The 11,053-nt window shown below is 37.9% G+C and overlaps 1 protein-coding gene across 10 annotated transcripts; it reads left to right on the top strand.

The window, feature by feature from the left end:
* Positions 1-4,019: 4,019 nt before the first annotated feature.
* On the top strand, positions 4,020-9,990 carry LOC103970221 (uncharacterized). 10 transcript variants are annotated; one of them, XR_010481038.1, is made up of 10 exons: positions 4,020-4,178; positions 5,085-5,148; positions 5,215-5,379; positions 5,916-5,992; positions 6,081-7,844; positions 7,977-8,163; positions 8,235-8,981; positions 9,076-9,156; positions 9,315-9,466; positions 9,539-9,990. XR_010481038.1 is itself a non-coding variant. In XM_009383909.3 (7 exons), the coding sequence occupies exons 3-7, from the start codon at positions 5,307-5,309 to the stop codon at positions 8,900-8,902; spliced, it is 2,769 nt and encodes a 922-aa protein (XP_009382184.2). In that variant the 5' UTR covers positions 4,020-4,178; positions 5,085-5,140; positions 5,215-5,306; the 3' UTR covers positions 8,903-9,039. The 10 variants fall into 10 exon arrangements, 7 of the variants coding, with proteins under 7 accessions (XP_009382184.2, XP_009382185.2, XP_009382177.2 ...); XR_010481040.1 differs by lacking the exon at positions 9,076-9,156 and having other exon boundaries at positions 9,315-9,405; XR_010481039.1 differs by lacking the exon at positions 9,076-9,156.
* The last annotated feature ends 1,063 nt before the right edge of the window (positions 9,991-11,053 follow it).

Raw genomic sequence — 11,053 nt, 5'->3', positions numbered from 1 at the left:
GTGGTTTCTCTCTCACGCATGCGGGTCCCACTTAAGTGATGCTGGGCGGACGTCATCCACTATTTTTGTACAGCTGATTCGACCCGTTCTGGTAGTTCAATTCACAATTCCCAGGTCAAGCACAAGCATCCGTTTGATCGATCGCCGATCACGGCCGTCGGTGTCAGATTGGACTCACTGGATTTGGTACTTGTTTTTTATCATGCATGGAGTGCAGACATCCATAGATCTCTGAGGAACTGTTTTAATCCTGACCGTTGGTGTGATTGGAGAGTTTATCAGTGCCGTTGGTGCCAATTTCTTGCATAACTCTATTCCAATGGAAAATTTGTTAATAATTTAAGAATTTTAATTTTATTTAAATTAGTTAATAAAATTTTAATTAAATTATAACTCCTTAGTAAATTAGGATTTGTTTCTATAAATATATCTTGAGTCTTAAATTTTTTGGTGAAAGAGAGAATTAAGAAACTTTGATTGCTAGAGTTAACGGTGATATCTAAGGTTTCTAAAGATAGTTGAGAGAGCTCTTTAGGCTTACGTGAGAGGTAAACAAGAAAAATCATAGTTGAATATAGATAACTCAAAAGTCTTATAATTGATCTCATATATTGAAGAATATATTTTCTTCATGAATGTAGATAGTGATTTATTGAACCATGTTAATATTGTATCGATTTTTTGGATGTTTATAGCTCGTTGATCTTTGAAGTTTTTCTTTTGATTTTTAGTCTTTCTCCTCTTTCTCTCTCTCCAACAAAATGATTTTAGAGCTCAAAAGATATAGTGATTAGGGATTCAACAATGATGTCATTAGTTGTTTTTGCTAGTTTTATTATAGAGAAATTTAATAGAAGAAATAGTTTCACCCTATGATAAAGAAGAGTGAAATATCTTGTTCAATAAGACCTAACAAGAATATCAAAAGGGTCAGTAAGCAAATTAGAAAAGATGAGTAATGAAAATTAGGAGGAGCTCAAGACAAAGTGTATAAGTATTATTTATCTTTGCATGATTGATAATATTATCAATAATATTATTGATGATAACTTCACCATGATTATTTGAGATAAGTTATAAAAGTTACGAGTTATATCTGAAGTAAAAGTTATATAAGAATAGAGAAAAACATAGACTTGGTAAAGCATATGAATATATTTAAAAGAATATTAGATCAATAGAAGAAGTTGATGTAAAGATAATAAGACATTGCTTCTTACATAGCTTGTGACTCCTATAATAACTTTGAGTGGATGATAATATATAGAAAAGTTATAGTAACTCTAGAATAAGTTAAAGAAGTTTTAGTGTCTCATGATACTAAAAAAAAAAGGATAAATTTAATAATATGAATGATGAGGCATTAGCTACTCTTGGTAGAGGTGAAGGTCGACGATGAGGATTTTTTAATAAAAGTATATCTTAACGTAAAGAGTTGAGATCAAGAATCAGATCTTTGGATAATGTTTAGTATTATAGATACAAAGAGTACAAGCATATAAGTGAAATTATCTAAAAGAAAGAAATTAAAAGAAAAGACTAGTGAGTGCTTTTTTGTGATGGATAATGATAAAAATGTCCAGGAGTACTCTAAAATAACATCGTTTTAGAAGAGTTATTTTATTGATTTTGCTTGTGTTAATGATAAATTGATTAGTACATTGAATCTATATTATGATTCTATGGTAAAGATCATGGGTGTTAGTAAGGTAAAGATTAAAATGATTCATAGAGCGGTATATATTCTAGAGGATATGAATTATGTTCCAAAAATATTAAAGAATCTAATTTCTCTTCTTTTATATTCTTAGGGTTATAACCGAAAGACTAAAGGTGGAGTTATAAAAGTTACTTAGGGTTACCTATGTAAGCATAAAAACCATATTATGATATTATTAAGCGAAAGATTTTAATACAAAAATCTGAAATCAAATATCAATAGATGTAAAGATTATGATGTGTACCTTTTAATGTTATTTAGAAAAAAATTTCACTGATCTATGAGCATACCATTGTCGGATCCAAGATCTATAGTGACATCGATATGTAAGGAAAATTATATTTACCTTCTTCTCTTTTTCTATTCTTCAAAGGACCACTATAATCAATGGATTTAGGGACAAAAAAAATATAAAAGAAGATCTATGATCTCTTAATCATATTGTATATCCACACATTCGCATACCCGTATATTTGTTTATTCAATTATTGTATGTTTGTATTGTGTTGAGTCATTTGGAGATTCTATCTATTTATAGGCAACAGAAGGTGAATCCTACTATAATTGAACTTCCTTTCTATTGACGGATAATCATAATTAGAATCTAATCATATTCATAATATATTTTACCAAATCATATAAGTCACGTAATCTAACAAATCTTGATGAAAGTAAGATAACATGGAAATAAGTTGTATGTATAAGGGATGGTAGTTACCTATAATAGCAAACTTGATATAAAAAAATAATAATACTCATGATTTTTAGAATGTAAATAATTATGAGGGAAAAAATTCTCTTGATGGGAATCGAATAGTGCTACTGATTTGGTTCAAGCTACATAGGATGCATTGGCGAGTTTATTGAAATGATGGATCATGAACTGATTTGATTTATACAGTTGAGTAAATTTTTTAAGCCAGTAGTCTAATTTTCATAGGAGAAATAAAGTGAAAATTATTTCCCAAGATATAGATTGTTAGCATTGGTAAATATTTTTAAGAGTTCTAATTATATTTAAATTAATTAGTAAAATCTTAATTAAATTTAAAAAAAACCTTAATGAATAAAGATTTATTCTTATAAATTTATCTTGAGTTTCAGGGTTTTGATGACTTAAAAAGTTAAGGTATTTTCGTTGCTAGTAAGGATGATTTTAGAATTTTATGTCGAAAGAATTTTTTAAATTTATGTGAGACGTGAATAAAAAAGTATACGAGTATAACTCGAGAATCTTATATTTTATTAAAAGATATAAATTTTTTAATATAGATAAGAATTTATTGAATAGTATTAATCTTATGTTAATTTTTAGTATATTTTTAACTTATTGATCTTTATAATTTTTTATTTTAATATTCGATCCTGTAATTGGGTTTGTCAGAGAAGGGGGGTTTATGTAATCCGTCAACTAAAACGTATCGCTGAAGACGCCATTGGAAGGGACAGCCGAGCAAACGAGAGGAGATGACGGTGGCGGAAGGGAAGAGCGGAGGCCCATCCGCACATGGGGACGATGAGCTCACGCGAGTCCCCATGGCGCATGACGTTGGTGCGACGAGTTCTGAGTGAACGTTCCATACGTCTCCGAGGCTATCGTATTCCACGTAGCGAGTGCCGACGCCTCACCTAATTGCAAGCAAAACACATCTTCTGTGTTCTCTTCCCCACCTTCCTCTAGCCATGGAATATGGTGGAGGAAAAAGAGAGCAAGCATGCACACGATGAAGCACCAACCATGTTTCGTCTGTGGCGTGGAGAAAACTGTGGATTCGAGGATTGTTCGTATCTTTGTTCCAACAAAGATGGCTGATTGATTGAGATAAGGAGTCAACAGTGAGAGGAAGGGACAAAGGAAGCCGTTCCTTTCTTTCCTTCTTTTCTTTAATGCAGTATCTATACTCTTATCAGCATTGATGTGAACGCTTTGCCTTCTGGAATCGTTTGTCTTGTACGACACTTGAAGTTCCAGGTTTAGACATGCACATATTAAGTGGCGTATTTACGCAAATCTCACTCATTGTGGCTTAATAGATCGACTTTCCAATCACTCATTCCATGCAGTAGAATGATATCCAATATATTTTTTTTCTTATTTCCAAGAATTCAAGTGAATCTCTCACCGCACTGTTGAAAGAGCTATTGCCATATTTTTTCTTATTTTAATATGCTTCATATTTAATTCAGTATTTATGCTTATCAGGAAAATATTAGTGGTAATTATAATTCCTTATTTATAAGATAAATTTCTTTAGGTTTTGCAAATAAATTAATAATAATTCCAAAGGTCCGTAAAGAAGGCCAAAGCGGGTGTAGTTTCTCGTTCATACTTCACGCCAACAGTCTGCCTCTTGACGGCAAGCCACTGCTGGCGAGATCTGCGAGCGGAGCGGCGTCCGGAGATGGAGGATTCCGGTGTCGGAGCGGCGACGCGCGGCCCTTTTGGTTGAGATTTAAGGTCGGATGAGGGGATGGATTCGATCAGATGCAGTAAAGTGATCTCGCTTTTTTTCGGCCCTTATATATTCCAATTCTTTGTGCTCAGCTGTTTCAACACCCTGATCTCGCATTCCGGAGCTCGGTGGATCGCTTTCGATGCTGTAATGATTCCTTTTTCGTTTGGGTTTTGGTGCTAGGTTTCCTCTTCCGTGCGAGTTTGCTATTCTCCCTGCCTCCCTCTTGTCTCTTTCTGCTTGATTTCCCTCGATCAATCTTCTGCTTTTCATAAGGATCTCTGAGATCTTGGCCTGGATTCGTGGGTGTTGGTGTTCATTTAAGAGGCTATATTTGAAATTTTTGAGCTTTTCCCCCTTTGCCTGTCATCCTTCGTCATATTTCAGGAAAAGTGCAGCCTTTTGCAGAGATTCCTTTGGAGAGAGAATTATTCTCTTGGATCAAACCTTTTTCTCTTCGAAATTCCTATAAATACTATGTTGCTTTTCTTTTTCCCAAGACCTGTCTCTGTTAATTTCTATGTTTCGGTACTCTTTTTCCTCTCGACATTCACTTCTTGCTTGCTTTAACCCCCACCCGTCGAAGTCCTGGGTTTCGTTTCATTTGCTATAAGTCTGTCTTTCTATATGATAGGACTTCAAAATAGCATATTTCTATCGTCATCTGTCGGCTTTTTGTGTTATGATTTAATTGTTCCCCTGACAAAGAAACTTATAATGCTGTCCTTTTTGGTCTGCAATTTGAACGGGCGACGGTCGAGACGTGAATGTTGGGTTTCCACAACCTTTGAATTAAATCAACCTTTGAACGCCGCTGTAATTTTTAAGAATGATTTATCGGATTACGAATGCTGTACCCTTTTCCCTGTAATCTAGCATTTTCTGACATCTATTTCTTTGTGTTCTTGTAGTCTGAAGCCTAAAGTGAGAGCTTCTTTTCTTTGAACATGTGGAGATTTTCTGCTTGGTAACCCGGTGAGTGATTTATGGTACTGTGCTTAATAAATAGGTGATGGCGGTGAATTTTTCTGATTACCTCAGGTATCGGTGCATCCTTCCAGGAGTTGAGATGAGTGGGTTTCAGAATACGGAGGCAGAGTCTGAAAAAGCCATCCCTTGGATATATAGGAAGGATGATCAATATATTTGACTTAAGTGCCGGAATGGCAGGAACCAAAATGCTGCCGGAAAGAGATCATAGAAATGGTATTACTTTGGGCTTTCTATACATTTCCTCTGAGTCGGTTTTCAGTATTCTTTTCCAGATTTATAGTTAGTTTTCTCTCTTCAGGACATTTATACTAGAGTATTCACTTTTAGTGTGCTTTTTCGTCCTGGTTCATTGTTTTGTAAGTGTTTTAGATATGCTTGTGATGCTAGGATTATGAGGCAGAGTTTGTTGATTGTGGATGGGTAATTGATTACTTTCAGGAATTATAGCTTGTCTCAGCGTTGTTTGTTCTTGTAGAAAGGATCTGCCAATCCTAAGTCTGTTACTATTCTCTTTCTTTGCCACTTATGGTTATTTTGGACTGATATCATGCTTTTTCCTTAACCTGGTAAACCAGAGACTTTTTTTTCATGATCATGGCAATTTCTGAAAACAATTACTACAAGGAAAATGCATTTAGTCCATTTGTTGGTGTCTCTAGATTAATCTCTTTGTATTTTTCCGGCTTTAAATCAATGCCAAAATGCTTATTATTCTTAAAACATCTCTCTGCCTGCTGGTTGTTAAACAGGTTCTCCAGTTCATAGAAACAACCCTAATGTCAACGAAGCCGCCACTCCGAGTGCGACTAACACAGATAACAAACAAGTAAGAATCCGATACTTTGTCATTAACAATGAAGCATTAATCCTATTTTTGGATGGTTTTGTGTTATGGAATCCATATTTGATTGCAGATAACCAGTGTCCTGTACCAGAATTCTTCAAAAAAGAAATCTGGTGGAACACCAATGAAGATGCTAATAGCTCAGGAGATGTCGAAAGAAACAAAGTCCAAGAGGAAACCACATAGTGTTGTTGCCCGACTAATGGGCCTTGATGATGATCTGACAACACAATTGTCGCCAGTGGCTAGTCAAAGAAAGTTGCTAGAGGGTTACCCTCAAACTGCCTCAGCAGGAGTCCATAGAGGTCATCTTCAAGATGATGTCTTTTGCAATAAGGAAGTTCCATGTGAGCTCCATCAACATGATTGTTTGAAGATGGAACGCAGATATGTATCTGAAGTCTGGAAGCAGCCATCTCAGAGCAGGAGCAGAAGATGTGGAGAGACTCAGAATGACCTAAGAATGGCTCTTGTCCGTCAAAAGTTCATGGAAGCAAAGCATCTAGCCACTGATGAAAACCTTATTCACTCCAAGGAATTTCAGGATGCGCTAGAGGTTCTGAATTTAAACAGAGACTTGTTTCTTAAATTTCTTGAAGAGCCGAATTCTCTATTTTCTAAGCAAACATTTGATCTTCGCTCTGTCCCTCCACCACCTCAACCAAATCACATTACTGTATTGAAGCCATCAAAAAAAGTTGAGACGAAGTTTGAAAAAATGGTGAAGAAGCAGGAAGGTCCAGAGATTAAGGAGAGTGGAAGGGAAACAAACAATCACCACTGGAACTCTACCTTCGACCATTTAAAAGCTGAAAGCTTCTCTCAGGCGACCAGGATAGTTGTCTTGAAGCCTAGCACAGGAAATCCTACCAAAGCACCCACTACAACCATGTCACCTAAGCAGGGTGATCTGGGAGATAGTGAAGCCTTCGGACCAAAATACATAGAGGAGAGAACTCAGCAGATGCATAAGATTCTATCTGGTCATAGGAGGGATGAGTCTTTGCTATCTTCTGTTTACTCAAATAGCTTTGGTGGAGATGGGAGTTCATTCAATCTGTTCGAAACTGACTACATTGAGGAAGATGGTGGTGGCTTTAGCGACTCTGATGTAGCTGCTCCAACGTCACGCCATTCTTGGGATAGATTCAACAGTCCTTGCTCAGTGTCATCTTTCAGCCGGGTGTCACATTCACCTGAGTCATCAGTGATTAGAGAGGCAAAGAAGCGGCTTTCAGAAAGGTGGGCTTTAGTGACATCAAATGGTACAAGCCAAGAGCAAATGCATTTACATAAGAGCTCAAGCACTTTAGGTGAAATGCTTGCAATTTCTGATGTAAAAAGAGAAGAATGTGTCAATAGGTATACAGTCTCAGCCAGCAGATCATGTGGAGGAGATGATGAATTGATGTTACCAGCATTCTTCTTATCGGTGGATGGAAAAAAGATTTCAGGAGAGCTTTCCCCTGAAAATTTATCAAGATCAAAGTCTGTCCCAGTCTCTTGTTCAGCTTACAAAGACATTGGCTTGAAATATGAAGGTTCCAACACTCAGCTTTGTGAACCCACTGTGTCAGAGGTGTCAAAGACCAAACATGGTAAATCATCTTTCAGAGGAAGATTCTCTAGCTTTTTCTTTTCTAGGAGCAAGGAAACTAGAAAAAGACCTGTTTCTTCTACCATGGTGGGCTCTGGTGGTGCTGATGTGGTAGCAAGCAGAACTGATGAGATGCTAAAATCAGTTCATGGTAGTTCGTCTGCAAACAGTCAAGTAAAAGATGAGGAACAATCTGCCAGTACAGCTTCAATATCGGTGACAAATGTTTCCAAAAAAGTTAGTATTCTTGCTGTTCTTGCGGATTTGAACACTTCCATTTTCTACTTTGCTCACATATTTACAATCTTTTACTTCACACATGTTTTCTTTTCAGTTCAACGTCAGTGATAAATTTCTTATTCTCTGCAGCCCATGCAATCAGTTGAAAACTCCAGGACAAGTGACAAATCTAGTGAGGAGGAGAAACTCAGTCCACGTCAAAATTACACGAACAACCTGGACCAACCTAGCCCTACTTCAATTCTGGATGCACAATTTGAAGATGATGTGAATGGAAATCTATTGCAGACATCTGAAGCAAATGCTAGACAACAACGTAAGTTTTCTCTTGCATTCGGATCCATGCTTATCTTTCTATTTGCTGATTGATGTTTTATCTCCATTCAGTAATTTCCAGGGCTTCACCTATAGAGTCAGTTGCTCGTACTTTGTCATGGGACGACACCCATCTGGAAATGCGACTCCCCCAGCCCTCAAGTTTTAAAGTAGCTTTGTCCAAGGCAGATGGTGCTGACCAAGATCATTTTGTATTTGTTCAGAAATTGCTATCTTATGCTGGCTTGGAGAAATCTGATATGATGTTCACTGGATGGCACTCTCCTGATAGCCCATTGGATCCAGTGTTACTTGACAAACTCTTGGGTCTGAAAGAAGATGAATCTAAGTGCATGGAGAAAAGTCCAACCCTGAGGCTCCTATTTGACTGTGTGAACTTGGCCCTTTTAGAAGTCAGTTGGTCTACCTTAATGAGTGTATACCCATGGAACAGGGCGTCCTGTGGGGCACAGATTAATGCTTGTGCAAGTTCTGCCTTGTCAGAGGAAGTGTGGGGTCTCGTGAGGGATTGGTCTTCTGGCAACCGGACGGTGGTGTTTACTGAGAATGACATTGGTAGTCTAGTTGTGGATAGAGTATTGAGGACTGAGGCGGGAGGAAACAGATGGGTTGAATTGAACAGGATAGTAGAGGAGATCGCTAAAGAAATAACTGGTGATGTATTGAAGGATTTGGTTGGAGAGGCTTTTTCAGATCTTGCTGCTGCATGTATCTACTGATGCCTTCTTTTCCCTCTCAGCCTCTTCTACTTCGCTTTGTTGTTTTTGCCGCAGCGTTCAGATTTCTACCATGCCACAGGTGACAGTGTATATGTATTTTCTGATATTTGATGATTTCTCGTGTCACTTGGATCTCATTCGGCTTTCTTTCTTTGTCCATGTTTGTTCTTCAGTAGCATGATATAGCTTCAACTCTGTTACTTATGTCAATCTCTGTACCTTCCAAGTACTGAGCTGGCCACTTGAGAAAATTGGTAGGTTAACTATGCATTTTGGCTGAAGGACAAGGGTGATATTTTTCACCCTCTGTATTTATTTGCAACCTATGATTTTAAATGCATTCTTTTAGAGGTAAAAGTCTTCTTTGATTCCAAAGTCTGATGTAAATGTGATGTGGATGTGGTTGAATTAGGCTGGAATGGATGCCCGGTCAAGCCTGGGAAATTTCCCGAGATGCCACCATTTGGAACCACGACGTGCTCCTCCAAGGATTGGCCTAAGGGGTTATTATATATGAGGCCCATGGAGGACCTCATTACTGACGCCCATAAGTCTTTCGCTATGGTGAGTGTTGGTAATACATTGAACTTTCCTTTATGCTTTTCGTTTGTTTTGATCATGAGTTATGCTTTGCAGAGACACCATTTGATCAGGTCAAAGAAAAGGACAACTTCACAGTGAGGGCTGCAGAGAGAGATTGCTAATGAGGTCGAGAGAATCTTGAGTCTAAAAGATGGAACTAGTAACGGAGCATTGTCGTTTGATGGATTTGGCCAATCGACGAACAAGGTGACATCGAGGCATTGTTGAGGTCGGACGTGGAGGTAGCTTCCCTTCACATGGAAAACATCAGTCGATAGCAGGCAGTGGAGCAAGCAACGAAGCAGCTCTAAGCAGAAGAGGAGAGGAGGCCAGAGTACTAGGTAGGCCATTGGGATCGCCACCTTTAACCCAAGCAACACTCCTTAACAGTTGGCACATTGGGTATCAACGTACGATATCCCAAACGTGCTACGATCATCTCGGCCTCAAGCTCCCAAAAGGCCACAACAACAAGCAGCCAACTAATACGAAGGTTGCTTTCGTCAGATCCAATGGACTCGATAATCACAGTGAGTTTTCTCCGCCTACGACAAAAAGGGAAATTCGAGTCTAATGATGAAGCCGAGTGTGGGCTCCTAGAGGAGGAAGTCGAGATAGCTATCAAAACCAAAGAAAATTGGGTTATTAAGGTTACTATCAACCATTTTCATGCTATGCAAAACATGAACAAAATTGAAAGACACAGATATACATGAGCATTACATCAAATACTCCGTTTATCCATGACACTTAGTGAAAAACTTTAGTGTCATATAATAGTTGAAATAATCGCACATAAACAAATGAGGGTTGGACACCCGATCCGAATGTAGCGTATAGGTCTATTGTCTCCGACCCCAGTGAAGCTAGTAAGTCTAGATGAGATGGGTTGAAGATATTCATGCTTAGACCAATTGTTTGAAAGGCATTAAAATATATGATGTCGACTATCAACCAGGATCCTCTTTACTAGTTCATTAAAAACTTTGAGCAACACGACAAGAGCTCTAAGTGCTTAGCTTCCCCTTCTTTGAACACGAGTAGAAGGTTGCCCATCAAGTGAAACCTCTTAGTTTATGGTTCTTGTGCTTAGTTTTTTACAGGAGGATGAACTGTTATCTCTTAATGTAGGCCAACCAACAATTACATCCACCTTGTAATCAATGAGCCCATGCGGTCTTAGAGATGTCTCTTGTACCTTGTGTAGGTAGCGATTGAGATGACCTCTTTGAGCTCTTCCATTTGCAGTTTTAAGTCATGGCAGTTTTTCATGTCATGCTTATAGTCTTGATGGAAGCATCGAAACTTGGGATGATTCTATCTAATGGGAGGAGTCCAGAGAGGGTGGGGTGTGCGAAGCAAGCCTTTTTCCCTAATTTGCATAGACACTTAATGTGAGAAGTATTCAAAAGGGTGAATCACTATAAGAAGGTGCTCAGTTACCACGAAACATATCATTATGAGGTTGCTCTGAGTTACTTAGTCGTGAGCTTCTCTCCTCCTTAGCAGTTTTTTTGGGGTTGATAGTTTTCTTTCTAGCAATTACTAACTTTGCCACTATACGTCGAT

This window comes from Musa acuminata, chromosome BXJ1-11, assembly GCF_036884655.1.
Source record: "Musa acuminata AAA Group cultivar baxijiao chromosome BXJ1-11, Cavendish_Baxijiao_AAA, whole genome shotgun sequence".
Lineage (NCBI taxonomy): Eukaryota > Viridiplantae > Streptophyta > Magnoliopsida > Zingiberales > Musaceae > Musa > Musa acuminata.
Note: the sequence above shows the minus strand (reverse complement) of the source record. Positions and strands in the feature narration are given on the sequence as shown.